The following is a 19,793-nucleotide window of genomic DNA, read 5'->3' on the forward strand; positions in this document are numbered from 1 at the left end:
TAAAACATGACTCGGACAGTCCAAGTCATCTGCAGGTTTAAAGGGCCATCTCTGCTAGATGACTTTTGTATTTCACTAATCACCACCACGAAGACAGCAGAGTGGCTCATTTTCTCTTCTTAGAGCCGGTTTCAGGCACACAGCTTCAAAAAGTCCACAGCAAACACTATTTCACCCCAATCATTCAAAATTATGCTGCATTCTCCCCGGCTCTGAAGAGAATTATCCAATACTTTATTTCCGCCTCTGAATGTCAGGATGATAAAAAAGAGAGAACCTTTTTCTTTAAAAAAAAAAAAAGGAAGGGGAAAAAAATGCATTGCCAGTATATGGAGAATTTCAAGCTGAAATTCAGCCTCCGCATTTCCTGCTGCACGAAGCAGTTTAAAGTACAACTGTGCCCGTCAGATGCTATTTATACCAGGCGGGCGATGATGAAGCGAATGTCTAAAAATATGCAAAATGGGTTATTTTCAGCCGGTTTCATTCAGGTATTTAAAAAGCTCTGCTGTCTGGCGATAACAACAGAGGCTTACACCCTCTACAAAAGATTTGTCGCTTTCCTCTTTTATCTACGCAAACCTGTCAGCTGCAATTATGCCGCCGCGCCGCTGTCAAATCAACTTTTCAAGTGCTGCCGCGCTTTCAGGACGGAGAAACTCAGCCGCACTTTTGACACGGTTACATGGAGGCACAGCTGGGATAGAGCGCCTTCTCTGTTTAGTTTTTTAATCTTTTTTTTCTTTCTAAATGAGAAGGGAAGATCGTAGCAATTAAATCATCAACAATGACAGTCAGACAAGGCCGCTGCCGAGAGATGCCGTCCCCGTAGAATCGAGAGGCTTTTTGCCTTTTGTTCAATCATACACGGGGACGGCTGGGTAGTTTCACTCGTTAAACGATGCCGCTCTCCTCCCCGGGAAAACGAAACGACTACACAAACAAAAAAAAAAAGAAATTGGCCTGCTTCTCTTCCACTGGAAAGGTCAGAAGCTAAGACACCGCCGTTGCCCTGGTGATGGGGAAGACATGAAAATGACTGAAATACCTAGTGTACGTGCAGACAGAGAAGCGCGTGGAGGTGAGGAGGTCAAGGAAGACGGAAGGGAAAAAGACAGGAGGAGGAGGAGGAGGAGAAGGTAAAGAAAGAGAGAACAAGTGAGTACGAGATAGACGGCAATTATATTTCTCGTTATCCTGAGTGGCAGTCCGGAAACAAGAGCTCTATTAAGGCATCTCTCGAAGGACAAAGTGGAGGAAGAAAGAAAAGAAAAAAAAAAGCATCCGGATTTTCCTCTGAGAGCTTCTTATGTCTGCTTGCCATGAATCCGCCCTCCTCCAGTTTTGTTCATCCGCCGCCTTCACCTTCCCAGGTGTTTCTTTTTCTCAGTCTGCAGCTCAAAGCTGAGGCAGAAACAGAGGTGCTCTCATTATAACCTCCGGCAAACCCTCGCAGTCCGCTGTCTCTGTGAGCAGGAAAAGGGCAGAATAGAGACGTAGATTTAGCCTCACCTCTGTACGGCTTTTTTTCATTGTCCACGCTCACAATAACCTCTTCACTTCATTCTATTTTCGTCTGTCGCTGATGGCAAGCTCATTTCTTTTACCTTTTCTTTGTGTTCCCCCTATTTTATTGTTCGCCTTCTTCAGGTTTCTCCCACAAGCAGAACTTTGTGCCAAAGTTGTTACGGCTGCCAAACACGCCTCCAATACAGAATCCTAATTCTCACCCAATTTCAACGTCCATCTTACATGCTTCGTTATGTACAGGGATTGATATAATTCAAGCATATGCTTCTGTTAATTGCTGGATGGGTCACGGATGTTTTCACTTCAGTCTACGATATGTTGCTGTCCATTTTCCTGGTTCTCTGCTTTTAAGGAACTATAATGGTCCCCATCGGTAAAGACTCTAATATCACATATCTAAACGATTACAGATCTGTGGCACTGAACCCCATACCGGCTAAATGCCTTGAGAGACTTAAAGAAAGCTAAACCACCAACATTCGATCCATATCAATTTGACAGGGGACGCCATTACCACATGGTCCACACATTTCTGGGATATCTAGATCTCAAAGTACGGATGCAAAGCTGCCGTTTAGTCGAGTCTAGCTCAATGTTCAATACAATATGGCCAAAGGAACTGTAATGTTAGATTTAACAACACACTATGTGACTGGATTTTGGACTTTATACCAAATCGTACACAGTGTGAGAGAGTGGGAATACTTCGTCCACTCTTTCCATCAGCACAGGCGTCCCTCAAGGCTGTGTCCTTAGCCCATTGCTCTGTACTGTCCTCACTTATGTTTGTATAGCTTCATTTTTAAATAAGCTGATGACTTCTCAATGTTGGGTCTCATCAACGGCAGCAACGAGAAAGCATGCAGAACTGAAGGACATTGTGGTGTTAAAACCACCCCAAAAGCAATAAAACAATTGTGAACTTTCTCAAACAAAGTATGAACATTCACTCTCCAATTGATGTCGGGGGAAAAAAGCTGCTGAGAGGAAACAAAAAATTCAAGCTCTTTGGCGTCACTACGACGTAGGACCTGACCCGAGGTACTAACGTCATTTCAGCCGCCCATAAAGGCTCAACAACGTCTTTTCTTCCAGAGGAAACTGAAATTGGCCAAAATCTTTCAGCGGCGCATCATCAACTTCTACAACTGTGCTATCGGAAGTGAGTTCTCACTGAAGTGTGTTGATGTAGGCTCTCCAGCAGGTGGTAAAAACAGCTGGGATCTCCCGGAGATCAGAAGCGACTGTGCAAGTCGTTGTTTGAGACGAGTGGAGAACATCGTCTGGGACAGGTACGTTCCAGTACATGACCTATTTTATATAGTCAGACTTTAGGTAACAGTTCATAGGTATGGTAGGTAAATAAAATGATTTCAAAATAAAATGCTAAAAGAGGAAACACTTTCTCGTTCTTTAACTAAGGGAAGGCACTTCTGATGTCATCTTTTAACCAAAGTAGCTCAACAAGGATTGTGACAGCTGTAGCCCATTTCCTATGTGTGCCTTTCTTAAGTGACGAACTTCACTTTTACTTTAGAAATCCTCTCAATGTAGTTTTTCTAACTTTTTTTTTTCCTTCTACTGAACTTCCCATTAATGATTGGTTATAGCCAGCTTTTTTTTTTTTTTTTTAGCATAACTGATATAAATCAACATTTTAATTATTCACTGAAATGCCCTTGCATTCCTGAAAGGCATGGGTAGATTTTTCTTTTAAAGAAAATAACTCCTTCTTTAACCTGTAGCTGCTAACAGATTTTCCTGATCAGCCAACCTTTCATGTCGGATCAAGAAAAGACTCCTGAGCCTTCAAGTTCACGGTAAAGGGCGAAGAACAGACATTCCCTCGTCGATGCGCACTTGATTTTTTAAAAGAGGAAATAAAGCCTAAACAGCAGCGATTCGTGGGGAAATCCAAGTCAAACCCGGCTCCACGCAGAGTTCCTGGAGATGAAAAAGACACTGAAATGCAAATCCGTATCTGCAAGCACTTGAGTGGGAGAGTGGGTGAGTAATCAAGGGAAACTGGAAACAAGACTTGTGAACAATTTGTGTCTGCAGGAACGCTCTGATGACACTCTCTTATGTAATCCCTCCATCTTTACAGTAAAACTCAGTACGCGTGACTGGCAATTATTAGTGAAAATCTAAAACAGAGTAGCAAAGGTGAGTTTTCAAAGGACTGTGCATTTGTTTCTTGAACTTAAAGACGCTAACAAATTGCTCCAGCAGCTCCCAGGTTTTATGTGTGGGAGGATGGGTGTCTGAAACCGACTGGGAGGAAAGCGAACAGAAGCAACTATGGCTGCACGTGTGATCCAGATACAATTCATACAGTATACACATTTCCTGTGGATGGCTGAGCATCACCTTGTTAACACTATTTGAATACTTAAGCACAAGTTTTTAAAAATGTATTTATTCTTTACAGTGTAACTTGTAAAGTGCTAAAGGAAATAAATTCTTTTTGAGTTAATGATAATTCAGTGCTAATGAAAATTCTCCAAAATGAGTGCAAAAAAATTACACCGAAAAGCTCCGCCCCCTTCCACCGTCTACCAGGACCATTGTCAATTTCCCTGCTTTGTTTGAGAATCACGGTAAGTTTTCTTAGTTTACCATTTTTCCAGAGTTTTGACTATTGTTATAGTCAAAGCCACATAATAAACTAACATGGTGCTTTTCAGACAGAATCTGTTTTTGTCAAAAAAAATAAGCATCTCACCCAAACACAAGTAGTTGGTAGCCAGCTTAAACTTATGTGAGCCTAATAAATAAAATAGATTGTTATCGAGGTGGAAAACCTTTAAAAGTCAGAAATCAAAATGACAAAATCAGAGAAATTCAAATCTTACAACCCAGTAACGTTGAGATATTATATATTTGGATGGATGGACGGACGGACGGACGGACGGACGGACTCCTCTTAAATGAGCATGTAGTGACAGTAGACAGTAGTATTGTTTCCTTCACAGCAATCCCTCATAGTACACATGTAGCAAAAGTTAAGAGGAGTAAGTAAGATTCTGACTGCTCTTAATTACTGCGCATAATCCCATCTCGCATAAATAAAAAGATCTAAACAAAAACAACAACTCGAAAGCCGGTTAGCCAAAGTTAGAAAACTGATACTTCCCTGAAGACTGATGGGAGGCCGAACAGAAATAAAAGAGAACAGAACGCTTGTTTACTCAGCATGTTTCACTTCTGCACTAATAAAGAGCACACTCTTTCATTCTGTCAGTCTTCAGAGCGGTGTAGCTATCCCCGCGCCCAGCGTTGTTTACTGCGTACGAGCAGCTATGGCATCAACCTGTCCCTGGGAGACGTGTCATTTAGGCGAAAGCAGCAGGTTGCTCCCAGCTAAACGACGGCTCCGGCCATTAGCGGGGCCTAATTAAGACACACTAATTATAGCTGATGGAGTGAGTGCTTTGTAAAGCCGTCTCTAAATAAATAATGAATATGTAATCATCGTGCTTAAACAAGCCGCTTGAGCTTAAACAGTCGCGGGCCTGCAGGCCTTGTGGGTAAACCGCGGCGCAGAGGAGGGACAGCTGCAGCAACGCGTCGTGGGAGCTGTCAAGGAGCGGAAAAAATGAATTCGCTTTTAATTATTCACTACCTGAGCACGAAGTTGCTGGGTGGGATGAGCCCAGGGGAGATTTGGGCTGCGTTGAAACTATGATGTTGTGCTTTCGCGGGTTATTATTAGCAGACACGCTGTGGCCTTTGCTCTTTGAAATTATGCAACACGAGCAGCTTTGATACCCGTTAGCTGTTGAATGCCTTTTTATTTCCACACACAAAAATGCTTTCCTCCTCAAAGTGATGCGGCTATCTATGTTTCTATTGTTATAACTTTGTCTAAAATTCTGACTCTATTCCTGATATATAAGGGCATATATTAATAGAGACATATCCTAAGATTCTGGAAAGTAGGACATATAAATAAATCAAAAGTAGCACTTCCATTGCCTTTTCCCTTCCTCTTTATTTTTTGGGGAAAAAGAGTAATTAACAAAACAGTTTTCTAACAAAACATCCTCTCTGAAATGGAAAGGCACTTCCTCAACTGCTTGAAAATGTTTGTTGTGAGAAACTTTATGTTGCAACTGCCTGTTGTTGTCAACAAAAAGCAGATAGTTTTATCAAACCTTAATAAAAAAGTCAGTTTTGTCCTCTGTACTTATCCTTTTGCTTCACCAAACTTCATGGTTTTACTATAAAAACCTTGCTCATCTTCTTACCTCTACCCCTTCCTAATCCTCACTTTGATTTCCGCTTTTCTGCTTCCATTTAGACGTGTTATCATAAATCACTTCCTACTTGCAGCCTTTTGCTCTCCTCTCTTCTGGCGTGACAAGATACCCCCATTCTTTTTTCGTCACTTCATTTGTCACACAAATCTTCTTCAAACTCGTTTTCCTCTGCTTCCCATCTCTTTTACTTTCTTGTCAGTCCCCAACATAATACACAGATTTCATACAGAAAAAAAAAACACGCTTAAAAGCTTTTACTGCGATTAATATCTCCGGCGAAGAAACAAAACGTCTTTTTATACGGACATCGCTTTGGAAGAAGATGAGCAGCCGTAAAACATCAGGAGTTGGGGAAGCTGCGTTTTCGCTTTCAATAAAATACCAATTTATCGTGCGGGCGTAAAACCGTACAGCTCCTTGATGATGCTCTTGAACAGCAGCAGGTAGGAGGCACAAATCTAAATTGGATCATTAATGTTGGACATAAAAATCTTTTACCTCTTTCTCCTTGTCCTTAAAGAACAGAGCTGATGCTAAACGTGATTCAGTGCCGCTGATTAAAAGTGCCCACAAGAACCACAGATGAAATGAAAGATGAAAAGGAAGAGGTGTGCGATCTCAGCATCTAATCAAGTAGAAACCTCTCTCCTCAGCAGTCCACGCCGTCCTCCGAGAAACTAGCGAGAAGCCAACGAAGGACAGCTGAGATGGTCATTAGTTACAGAGCTGACAGCGTGGCGACGAGGAGTTTCAACTGTTGCCCGGGCGTCCTAATAAGCTTAGCGGGAGCCGAAAGCAGAGGATAATGAGCTGAAAATAAGAAAAAAAAACCCACAATAGCTTGAGCCGTGTTTATCTAACAGAACAAGTCCAGCAGCTCAGTCAGTAAACACACTGAGACTTGAGGAAGCAGCATGTGTTCACAGATGTTGGAGTCCAATTTTCTAAAGTAAATGTGTTTTAATGTTTAGCATACAAGATGAAAAAGTTCGGTAACCTGCTCTGATTTATATGACGGACAAAGTAAGAAAGAATTAAAAATAAAAGTACAAGAATAAAGTCCATAAAATATGGAAATAAAGTTACAATATTACTCTTTATTTTGGTCATATTATTGTAATTAAATTTTTTTTAATTGTCTTAATGTGGCCCTACTCCTCCATCATACCTAAAAGCACCTTATTTATGAGATATTTTAAATTTATAACGCCTCGAAAAATCATTTAAACTCAAATGGTTCTCTGGTGAGTTGAGACCAAACTTTTACTTCAGCATGGAGTCGGTGTTGATTCACATTTTCATGATATACGTAGCAAAGATGAGAAGTGTTGCTTCTCTTCTTCATCGCCCATGAGCCACACGTTTAAACTAAAAGCTTTTCAGAGGAAGGTCTGTGAATTTCACACCCGACTAATCCAAAACGGCTCCATAAGCGGTCAAAGCCGAATTGCTTCTCTCTGATTTACTTGGTGCCCAACTGATGTTATGGTAGACAAAATTGCTGAGAGCAAATGGAAAGAAAAACAACATCAAAGAGCACGGAAGCGACAAACCTGGACGTATAATTTGAAAATAAACCTAAATTGATTTTATTACATACATTCAAATTCAGTGAGGAAAAACACCAAGTAGGACAAAAAATCTCAAATAAAATTGCTTTTTTTTCCTCCCTGATAGCCATCTTGTACCAAAGCGCTGTGGGAGAAAAGCATCAGCCAAACAACGCAGGCCTCACAGAGGCCAAATGTGAAATCTGCTGGTGGATGCGGTCGCATCTTTCTTCCAAAATGAGAACCACTTTGCAACGAAATGAGCCTAATACTTCCACATTTATTCATCGCACTGTGAGGAAATGTGGGACAAAGAGCTAGCCTGGGGCTACCGTGGCGGCTACGCGACATGTTGGGGGGCAAACATTACATGGCTGGCCCTTCGTCCATTTTTATCTATGACTGAAGTGGATGTGCCCAGCCGCAGCTGTCTCCTGCATAATTCATGGTGAGTCAGAGTTCTCCACTAGCTGCTGCCTGTCTGTCAGCACTGCGTGTCCCCTGTCCTCCCTTCCCGTATTCCCACTGAATGGCAATGACAAGGTTGGGAAGTGCACATACACACACGCGCGCTGTCACCAGAGGACACAAGCAGACCCAAGCTGAACAGTGCCGTCCCTCTCAGTGGCAGAGAAATAAACATGCTCAATTACGCTAAGAGCGTCCGCCCAATTACACACAGACGTGTGACGATCTGAAATCAGGCGGCAGGTTGATGATGTGCGTGAGGACCGCAGGTACGCGTGAGCGCGGGGATGCTTCGTTGTCATCGTTCGGCAGCTTGTGACAGGCCGTCACTCTAATGCCGCGGCAGCAGGGGCGGCGGAGTCCCTGGGGAGGCCTCTAAAAGCTCACAGGGTCCTGCGGGCGGGGAGCCCGAAAACCTAGTGAAAGCTTTTCCATGTTCATCCGACGAGCTCTGCTTCTCCTCTCCCTCCTCCTCGGGCAACCGCATTCCACGTCCAAATTCAGGGAAAAACTCAATAACCCCGTCCGTCCCTCCCTCCGCATATCCCATTCCAGATCCGCATCTGTCAGCTTTTCCCCTCCGCATCCAACGTCTCCGTATCATCCATTCCGCTTCACCTCCTTTTACCCGTTTCCGAATCGCTACCTCTCTGTCCTAACCCTTCCTTGAATTTTGCATCTGTCAGTCTCTCCCTTACATCTCCATCTTTTCTCCCCAAACTGCTGCTCTCGCCTCCTACTACTAGAACTGGAGCCGCCATGCGTCCTAGCAGCAGAAACAGGCCTGCGCTGGGAGTTCCTGTCACACTGAGGAAGCAGTACGGAGAAGCCCTTCTTCCAGAATGAATGACTGATGGAGTCCCCTAACAGTGCCAGAGGCCTTAGCCTTGTAGCACTGGGGACCCGATGATGGTCTTGGGGTTTAGAAGCACAACCAAGGAACATAGGATAGTGGTTGTCACAGTGCTTGAGACGTATGAGAGTGACTGTCGGAGAAGCAGGAGAGATGCACTCGCCAGCATCTGTGGCGGCAAACTTCATGTCGCTTCAGGCATGAAAATGCATGGGAGAGTTCTGTGTGTGTTGTGTGCAACGATCGTGCAGCTGAAATTTAAAGTGAATAATACCTCCACTACCAGATGCTTGCTTGGGACTCTTACCAAAAGATGTAGAATTTAAAATAGAGGAGGCATTAGTCATCTACTAACAACTAATCCCACACTTAATCGCCTTGTTAAGTGTGGGAACAAGGCGATTTAACATGTCACCAGTTTCACTTGGGAACTTGCTCCTGCTAATTGTAGACTTAGGTAGATTTTTCTTTGTACAGTGTTTGAATCAAACCTACTTCATCAGTCGTCAAAGTGCTATTCGTAGAAAAGCAGATGGGCGACAAACGCCTTCTTAGACGTAATAGTTTGGAGAAATGTTGCCTTAAAACACTTTAACATGACAGCAAAAATAATCCAAAAATTGAAAATAAAAAACTCATTTGATTTCAGCCATTGAGCTACATTCCACAAATCCTCTGCGGTGCTTTGTTTCTCACCAGAAACGTCACATTTAAGTTAAAAACTTTAACAAATTTTATTTTTTTAAGGTCCAGGCATTGGTCTGGCCGCTCCACGTCGTTCAGCATGCTGCTGCTGGCTAACTGGTGTATTTGGGGATGTCTTGTCGGAACATTAGATACAACTGAGCAATTTTGCTTTCATCAGTTCACTAAATGCTGAGTCATTATTATTTGGGCCAGTCGTTGTGTTCTCTGGCAAATTGTAACCACTTCAGCTATTGCTTGTTTTTTTTGTTTGTTTTAAAGGTCGGACATTTTGGGGTCTTTCACTTCCCATAGGCATCTTCTGGTAGCAGTACAGTAACCACAGGTTTTTCCTTATATATGTATGTTGTCTTTCATGACTTTGTATTTTTGTGTTTTTATGATGTAAAGCCCTTTGAACTGCCTTGTTGCTGAAATGCGCCATATTTATTGATAAATATGCCAATCATTGAAAAAAATTACCTTAAATACCCATGCTGGTGTGGTTTTCTAAAAGGTATTCACTTTAGCTAGCATCCTTAATCAAAGGCCAGCCGTGGACAACTCTGTACTCACAGAAAGAACTCGATAATTGAGCTCCCCGCTGTTATTATCACAGCCTTTAAAATCACAGAAACAGCAGCATTCATGTCCTGACCATTGAGTCCGGTGGTTTTTCTACTGAACGTACTAGTTAATGCTTTATGTAGAAACACAGCCTCAGCCAAAACAGTGACTGAGCTGGTTTGTTGCTGGACAGCTATAATTCTGTTTCCAGTGAAACGTAACGCAGCAGTGCAGCCGAAACAGACCGAAAGAGAAACAAGCGGAGATGTAAACCCATACAGAGGGTAAAAAATATCCAATTATCAGAAGTAGTACGTTATTCATAAGGGATAAGGTTAGTAGAACTTTCCTCAACCCAACATGGGGAGGATGATAGTCATTAGACTGGGTGAAAACTCTAAGACTCACATACACACATCCTTTTTCTTTCCTGGCTCATCATCTCGGATCAGCACTACAAGGAAATTAATTTACTTTAAGATGGGCAGTAAAAAGGATGCCTCATAAAAAAAGGGCACTCAATCAATAGCTGGACCAATGAGAAAAGCTCAGTCTCCTGCATTTGGACGCAGAAAGACCCCGACTGAAAAGCCGCGACTTTTCATTAGCTTGGCCACTTGCCTCCCCGAAAGACACTCCATTAAAGATTGAAACGGATTTTACAAAAAGTGTTTGTGTGTTGATGTGGCAGATTACACCACCACGGTTACCGGAGGAGAGAGACAATGTATGAAGCCTTGGAAATGTATTCATGAACCAGGTTTAAGTTAAAGCTACAAACATCCATACAAACAAGTTAGCACAAAGGAGCACCTAACTGTAAAGTGGACAAAAGGCTTCACAGTTTAAGTGTATGCATATATTTTGTTTTTCAAGCTTTAAATGGGTCTCTCAGATGTGCCTTCGAACTGCACCAGAGTTCCCTCTGATTGAACTGACCAGCCATGGCTTGCTTTTTGGTCCACATCAGAGTTTGATTACTCGTCCACACCTCTCCTCTCCAAACAACCTGGAGTTTCAAACTACAGTTCAATTAAAGCAGACTAATCAAACTCCCTTATTTTTAGGAATGTATCCTAAAATTAAATTACATAAAGTTGGAAAATTTGGTAATTACGTTACTTCTAATAGATTGTTTTTATTTAGGGGTGTTAAAAATAGAGGGCTAAAAGCAAATATATGTCGCACGTATCAGGTCATTTGTAAAGAATCTTGAAAACCGTTAAGCATTTTCCTTCCACTTCACAATACTTATTACTTTCTGTTGGGGCGCCATATAAAACACAATAAAGTTGTGGTTGTAATGTGATAAAATGTAAAAAAGTTCAGGTGGTTCGATTGTTTTTTTGTTCTTTTAAAGGAAAGTTCATGGAGTAAGATTTGTTGCAATGAAAACATGATATTTAGGCTACGGGGAGAATGCCACGCTGCTTAATGGAGGCTGCGACATGATACGATTCCCATTCTGCTCCAAAGCCGGACAAATCCTCTACAAGGCCTTTGGACGAGGCGCAGGCTCATTACTCGCCAGAGAGCACAGAGACGCACAAAGTCATCATTGCTCACAGCCACAAACAACGACTCAAGCGGACAATAACTGCGTTTGAGTCACAACTTCAGCAGCTACTCAGCATTTACAGATCATCTGTTTGTGTCAGAGCTCTGACAGCAGACAGCTCCATGCGCAAAAAGTGATACGTCATTCTAAACAAGATCCCAGATACGCCAAGACAAATACAGGCTCAGCCTTAATAACCTGAAACCCAGTTTCCATTGTGGTTTTTTTTTTTTCCCTGGGTATTCATAAATCTTTGTCCTCTCTTTAAGGCAGAAGAAACAAAACACAAGAGCTAAGCCGAAATGAAATCCTACCTGTTTCACACCTCTCCCCCGTAAATCCTTGCTGGCAAACGCAGTTGTTAGGCGAAACGCAGGATCCTCCGTTCTGGCACAGTCCGTCACACATTGCTGAAGACGCACCGGAGGAGAAGAGCCATTACTCTCAAAGATTAATGAGCATTAACTGTGTAATTAGACCAGCACCAGGACAAGTATTTGCATACAGAATAAGAGCTAATCCGGCGATGTGATTCATTACGGCCTTTCATAACATTACTTCACGTGATTAATGCGTCTCGCAGAGGTTAATTTCAAAGTGTTCATTATCCGTGGCGAGACTGTTGGTTAATTCGTCCCCAAAACACAGAGAGGTCACTGATGTTGACAGAAAGAAATGGAGGTTGTTGTAATATATACACAAATCCTTTGATGCTTTTTGTTTTCTTAGAAAAAGCTGGATAGGAGAATAGATGCAATTACATGGAGCAAATGGAAAAATACTTTTTCCAATAATAATTTCTTGTGATGTTACAATGACTCATCTCACAACTCTTCCGACACACTAGGGTTGTAGATTTCCTGTACAACCCCAGTGGAAAAAAAAATATTTAGGGAAAACTAAAAAAAAAAAAAATGATATGGTAACAAAAAAAAAGTTTCGCTAACCCAGCTGCACGCTCTCAAACTACTGGTTTATCGAGACCATTTTTGTTTCAGTTTCAGACTTTATTTGTCTCGAGTTCAAATCTGATGAACATGAAATAACCTTTACCTCTTCCAGCTGGAGTTTCCTGACATTTTCTCAGGTGCATCGAAGAGCTAAATTAAAAGTTTCGCAGAGGGGTTACAGAGGATGAAAATGTTCCTAAATGTTCATTTAGGTTTACGTCTAGAGAAATGTATAAAGCAACCTGCTGGTCCAATGAGACTAAAACCGAACAAGGTACGTCATTACCCCAGTAAACCTCACGTCAAAATTCAAAGAATGTAGGTCGCTGGGACTTGGAGATGCTTTTATTTTGAAAATAATACTTATCACTCTTAATTTTTGTATGTTTTTAAAATAGGAGGTGAAAATGTATTTATAGGTTTTTCAATAATCAACGGATGAGGTTGGAAGGCCTACTTGCCATAACCCTAATGTTCAGCTAGATCCACAGATCCTCTATCAAATTCAAGTCAAGACTGGTTGAGCTACTCCTAAATGTTACTTCCAATAAGAAGAAACATGTTGGTAAAATCAAACAATTATTTTAAACTTAAACCTGCCCTGGGTACAGATAACAGCACAGAGGAAAGGAATCACTAAAATACTAGAGCCTGAAGTGGGTGACCCTTCTTTTTACCATTAAAGCATGTTGTAAAGGCCAGTGAGTATCACTGGTGAACACATTTATGATCGGACGCCTACAGGAAATGGTTGTAAATGTTCTCTGTATTTTTAACAAATCATGTAAAAATAAAAAAAAATACAATCTGTTAATAGGCAATAAGCCTTTCAGAATGTCTTAACATTTACACATTTATCATGACCAGAGAAAAAATAAACACTTTTTCTTTGACAAAGCTGAAGAGTCGCGAACGTAAACGGGCAAAGCGGTGAGGTACCTTTGCAGACGGTCCCGTTGCCCGTGTATCCCGGCTTGCAGGAGCAGCTGTGGCCTCCGACCATGTTGAAGCACAGGGCGTTCTCGTCGCAGTTGTGGAGTCCGCTGAGACATTCGTCATGCTCTGAAAGCAAGCAAAACGGGCGGCCGTCAGTCTCATCGAGTTCTCTGGAAACAACAGATGTTTTTGAGCACTTCTACGTCTTGGTTAGCTGATAAAAAGAAAAAAAAAAGAGACGAATGTTGCAGGACCGTCCTGAGAGCTGCGAACAACAACTTACCAGTCGGAAAGCACCCCTGGATTAAAGAGCAGCAAATGTGAGGAATGACTGCGGCAAGATGGTAATTTATTTTTACAGTCCATTAAGAATAAATGCCCTGACAGTTAGGCAGCTGTGAGTCTAAGATACGAGTCCAGAGTGAGTAATTCCTCTGGCTCCGATCTTGATATGACATAGAAATGGCCTCAGATGTTTTGCTGCTATTAGTTGTGTTTATGTGGCACATTAGGAGGGATGGGAAAAGCCTTGGTGACGGTCTGCGCTTCCTAAACATCAACATTTGCTACTCATCTATTAGTAAGTCGCGCACTTCCTATAGATTTATTTTTCAGCCAGTAAAATCCAGCAGCCCTTATTTACCCAGGAAACTCAGAGAGGACATTTGTTATCTCACTGAGTTGTTTTCCTTGCTAAACGAAGGTTAAATAATAAGAAAGGTTTAGGCAACGCACATTCTTATAATTGCTGCGTTAAGCGCCCACAGGAGATGTCTTCCGAAGGTTTTGTACAAGCAAAGAAATGTTCACCTTAAAACATAAGCTGTACCATTAGACAGGATGTTTTTTTCTATGTCAGCAACAGCAAGGTTGAAAAACAGCTTCAGGTTGGAGGAACAAAATGGTTTCTGTTATCAATATGTACAGTTTTAGCAGGAATTTTCCATCGTACCATTCCTACAATTTAAAGTCCTTTAAAAAAGATGCACCCGAAGGATTTTTATGAAACGGCCCTTTCCCCACGTATTGCTGTTTTCTAGTGAAAACCCCTACTCAATGTAGGGCTTGCTACCTCTGAGAGACCAACAAACTGTCCTGCCTGTAGAAGCTAACCTTTAGAAACCTGATTCTTTTGACTGTTGTGGCTCTTCTCCATCAGTACCTACTCTGCTCAACTTGATGCATAGTTTGGGTTTCCACTGCGTTTGAGTAAAAGGCTCTATGCAGATGGGGTCTTAGAACCCACACTTTACTTTTCACAGTCCGAAAAGTAACGTGTGTGCAACGCAAACACAACAAAACAATGAAAGGAGGTTGAAATCATAGTGACACAGTAGGATACAGTGTAGCTCCACTCTAAATGTTATACACACTGATGGACTGGCAACATGCCCAGAGTGTACCCCAGCTCTCAACCGTTGACCGCTGGAGATGGACTCCAACACCAATGCAAGGATAAGTGAGCATAAACAACGGAAAGATGTTAAATATGTTGTGCAGATAATGGGAATGCATTTCTGGACACCACAGAAATACATTTTAATTAAAATTGTGCTGAAATATACATTTGCACAGCTTGCTGATGAAGCTCTGGAGTGTAATAAGCATCATGTCGTCCATTTACCAAAAGCTCTGCATTTGTCCGGTACAGTAAATGTCTGAAGAAGACAACTTGGAATGTTATAAAACTGCAAATTTTCCTCAGCTAAAAGTCAGGCATCTTAGTCTAATTCAATATCTTTATTTAGCAAATTTAACAAGTTTTTACACCCCAGTGGGCAACAAATAACTTGCTGGAATTTGAAAGAAAGCAGCAGAGTGTTCTGATAGTTTTAACGCAAACCGTAGCGCATTACATGCATCTGTTGTTGCGTCCTCTTTTATTAATTTCCTCCATACAAGTTATTGTTTTCAGAATCAAAGTTTGCCTTTGTGTTTTTTTTTATAGATTCACATAGATACATTTATATTCCTCACCTAGCAGACACCCACTTTAAAAATTAATAATTTTTCTAAAGAGAAGTAAACAAAAATTGGTAATGAAATATTCATATTTCAGCTGGGCCTGCAACATTTCAGCTCGTTTTATTGTGTGTTTATAGTGCAGAAGCCATCTGAAAGTGGTCAAGTAGTCAATCAAATATTTTGGAAAATGTTAAGACTTGTGGAAATCACAAACTTTGGCAGTTCAGCAGCTAGCTGGACGCGACTGTGATTCTAGTTTTATTGGTAGAAATAATCGTTGTCCTTTGCTTTCAGGTGCATTTGTGCAGACATCAAGCAGATTTCCACGTCGTCTTTCGGTCACTGTTTTGTACAAAGCGGCACCTTATTTTATTTTATTTTATATTTTGCTAGCACGTTGCTTTAGAAATGTTGCAAAAAGAATAAAGACACAGCTGCGGGAACAGAAAGATGGACTCCGAAAAGTGAGAGGACCCGAATCCTAAAAGCTTGTTGCTTTCACCTTAGTCACATCATCCATTTGCCTTCCATCATCCAATCCATTACATCCCCTGAACGCACCGTGTTTCCATCCAAATTGAAAGTGACATTGTGATGAGCTCCTCCGTCGAGGCCATGATGTGTGTGTGTGTGTGTGTGTGTGGATGGATTGAAGATGTGAGATGGATTGAAGGACACTTAAAAGGGGCCCGGCGCTCGCCTCTCGCTGCTGGGCGGCATAAAGGCTCCTTGTAGATATTTAGAAACAAAAATATAAGCTCGGGAGAGAGACGGAAACTAAATCAGAGGACACTATTTGTCTGTCTGACCAGACAGAGAGTAGGCATCGGAGCCACAAAGGAACTCCGCTTGTGTCACTGTGTGCGTCTCATCACTACAACCCTGGAATTTGTTACTTAGGAATTTAGGCCTATTACACCCCTGCACTCGGTGTAAACGACTCCCATTTTAATCGCATCCTAAATCCCTAGGATGAGTGTGAGTGTGTATGCGTGTGTGTGCGTGGGTGTGTGTGTGTGTTACCTCGCTGGCTGCTGCAGCTCCGGCTGCAGACAGATAAACAATCAATTATGTAGAGCCTGTCATCGGGGAGCTCTTACTATGGCTGCTTGTTCCTCCTGAAGCTTGTTTTCCCTGCACCTTTTGCCAAAACAATACCAACCTCTGCACTGTCTGACCTCAGATAGACGACAATACCTCAGTTTTCATGCTACAGGCTGGACAGTGGTGATTTTATAAAGTCAGTGGGCAGAAAAAAAGCCCATGATAGTTTGTCTACTGGAGAGGATAAAAAGAGAAAACGGCAAACTGATGATTTAGTTTTAAGACGTTCAGCAGCAGAATCATATTTAGAATCATTTTATGTATATTTAATGACTGTGCTACAAAATGGCAGGCTTAGCAACTTTAGTTTGAGTGGAAAAAATTGATTTCATGGAAAACAAAAGCATTGTTTTACTTGATAAATAACTCGCAATCTTTGTTCAGCCAAAAGAGAAGAAGAACAAGAGCCGAGGAATAATAAGCTCCAACAGATCCCTCATTATAGAAAACCGTACGGTAATCCTCTTACAAAAATCTGTGAAGATGTGGTAGATTTGCAGAAGCAGTAAACAGAAAATCGCTGCAAAACCTAAACTTCAACATACTCTTTTGGTTCGTTTCAGTGCTGGCTAGGTTTGTTTTTTGCATTACGGTTTGCGATAAAAGTGTGCTGATAAAGGCTAGATGACGGAGACAAGTCTGGCAAAACCAATGAAAATCTGAAACTACGTTCATATCATTCACAAAAAAGGGGAAATTATATATTATCATATCTTAGAGTTAAAGAAATCTTGAGAAATTTTTAGATTACCATGCGCAGCAATCAGATGCATTTATATTTCACACCAGAAACCTTTATTTTGTCAAAATATTTTGTCAAACCCAATTAGCACTATGTTTTTGCCCTGGCAGAAAATGATCAGGTAGATTGATTCTGCTGTTGTCGTATGAAAGGCGCCCACCTAAATCACTCTATTAGTCTGATTAGCTCACTGAACTGTTAAAGCAAGAGCAGATGTGCTCTAATCATTGTCGTCTTCCCTAGGAATGAGGGATCCAGAGGAAAGCATCATGACATCATTATCTTGCACTGAAAAAGCTTCACATTAAGGAGACGGGAGCCAAGCGCCTTTTATATTAAATAACACTTGGCTGAAGTAGCTAAATGCTTTAGCATGCCACCTAGCCTTGTTGCCACCGAGGCAGAGTTTTCTAAACATGGGCAGCAGGTGGGTTTGACTTAACCTTCGATCATAGGAATTTAACAATGGATAAATTGCACAGCTTTTTTCCTAAAACTAACTATTTATTGCCACTTTTTAGGAAACTGCGGGGCAGAGCAATCGTAGCCCCACAAACACAAACAATGCTCTTGAAAAATGCTTCTTTGGTCACACAGAGAACTATAATTTTTATCGCTAAACTGCACACAGTAGCTTCATTTAATCATATTTTCAAATTTATTGGATGGGCTCGTTTCCGGTGAGAGTTGGACTCCGCCAAGGCTGCCCTTTGTCACCGATTCTGTTCATTACTTTTATGGACAGAATTTCTAGGCGCAGCCGAGGTGTTGAGGGGATCCGTTTTGGTGGCCTTAGGATCGCATCTCTGCCTTTTGCGGATAATGTGGTCCTGTTGGCTTCATCGGAACGTGATCTGCAGCTCTCACTGGAGCGGTTCGCAGCCGAGTGTGAAGCGGCCGGGATGAGGCTCAGTGCCTCCAAATCCGAGGCCATGGTCTTGAGCCGGAAAAGGGTAGAGTGCCTTCTCCGGGTCAGGGGGGTCGTCCTGCCTCAAGTGGAGGAGTTTAAGTATCTGGGGATCTTGTTCACGAGTGGGGGAAGAAGGGAGCGGGAGATCGACAGGCGGATTGGGGCAGCGTCTACTGTGAAGCGGGCGTTGTACCGGTCCATCGTGGTGAAGAGAGAGTTGAGCCAAAAAGCGAAGCTCTCGATTTACCGGTCGATCTACGTTCCCACCCTCATCTATGGTCATGAGCTTTGGGTCATGACCGAAAGAACGAGATCACGGATACAAGCGGCCGAAATGGGTTTCCTCCGCAGGGTGGCTGGGCTCTCCCTTAGAGATAGGGTGAGAAGCTCGGTCATCCGGGAGGGACTCAGAGTAGAGCCGCTGCTCCTCCACATCGAGAGGAGCCAGTTGAGGTGGCTCGGGCATCTGGTAAGGATGCCTCCTTGGCGCCTCCCTGGTGAGGTGTTCCGGGCACGTCCCACCGGGAGGAGGCCTCGGGGAAGACCCAGGACACGCTGGAGGGATTACGTCTCTCGGCTGGCCTGGGAATGCCTTGGGATTCCCCCGGAGGAGCTGGAAGAAGTGGCTGGGGAGAGGGAAGTCTGGGCCTCCCTTCTGAAGCTGCTGCCCCCGCGACCCGACCCCGGATAAGCGGAAGAAAATGGATGGATGGATGGGCTCAATGAACTAACAGTGGAGAAGATAGTAAAACTAACAATCAATTGGGGGGTTTAAAGCATTAATTGGAATTTATAAATCAAAATTTCTCATGATACAAGGTAAACGATACAATAAATGCCGACCCCTACTGTGAATCTTTCATATTAAATTATGTTATGGTTCTGAACTGAATTTGGATATAGATTCTACTTAACTGGATATGGATTAGTCATGGTAGTCTTATAAAATGTCTTAAGGGACATTTGTTGAAAACTGGTGTGATGGAAATAAAACTAAAATGTTAAAACACGCAATAGGCAGAAACTGTCTACAGTTTCTCTTTAAGGTGTCACACTGAAAATAATCTTTTCACAGCTCGGCTGTTGACAATCCCCCTCCTGCTTCACCTTTGGCCTGCGCCCTTTCCTCCATCCTCTCTCTTCCATCCATGCATCCATCCATCCATCACTTACTTAGCCTCAGGGGCTAAGGTCTGGCTACCGAAGGATTAGAACATGGGCACACAGCAGAAGAATGCACTGTAGCTACAGCAGACCAAGTGCACACACAGTCCTGAGGACAGCCTTCTTTTAAAACATTCTGACAGAGAGCACCACCAGTCTGCTACCTTTCATGGATTTGCTGCTAATCTCACATTGCGATGAGCACCTCGGGCATTTGTGGGGAAGACGAAAAGCAGAGGGCAGAAAGAGAGGAGGAATATTGCACTGCAATGTCTCATTTCCATCTATCTATCCATCTATACCTAGATACCTTATGCATCTAGGTAGATACATAGTAGATATCTAGAAAAATCCACTGACAGATATATAGCCAGCTAACTGTATATCTAGCTAGCTACCGTTCATAGAATTAGCTAACTATGTATCAAGACAGATAGTTATATAGTTACCTCGCTAAATAACTATATAGCTGTCTAGATACATAACTAGCTACCTATATATATAAAAATTCCCTTCTCACCCTCCGCGGGTGGTCTGTTTCATCCTCTGA

At 42.3% G+C, this 19,793-nt stretch overlaps 1 protein-coding gene across 1 annotated transcript in view; it reads right to left on the reverse strand.

Moving 5' to 3' along the window:
- nell2a (neural EGFL like 2a) overlaps window positions 1–19,793 on the reverse strand; it is an 81,086-nt gene that overhangs the window by 19,403 nt on the left and 41,890 nt on the right. Inside the window, exons 12-13 of the mRNA XM_017305152.1 lie at window positions 13,362–13,484; window positions 11,787–11,882 (exon numbers count right to left, since the gene is read on the reverse strand). Of these exons, the coding sequence (XP_017160641.1) occupies window positions 11,787–11,882; window positions 13,362–13,484 (219 nt within the window). The remainder of the gene's footprint in view (window positions 1–11,786; window positions 11,883–13,361; window positions 13,485–19,793) is intronic.

This window comes from Poecilia reticulata, linkage group LG6 (genome assembly GCF_000633615.1).
Source record: "Poecilia reticulata strain Guanapo linkage group LG6, Guppy_female_1.0+MT, whole genome shotgun sequence".
Taxonomy (NCBI): domain Eukaryota; kingdom Metazoa; phylum Chordata; class Actinopteri; order Cyprinodontiformes; family Poeciliidae; genus Poecilia; species Poecilia reticulata.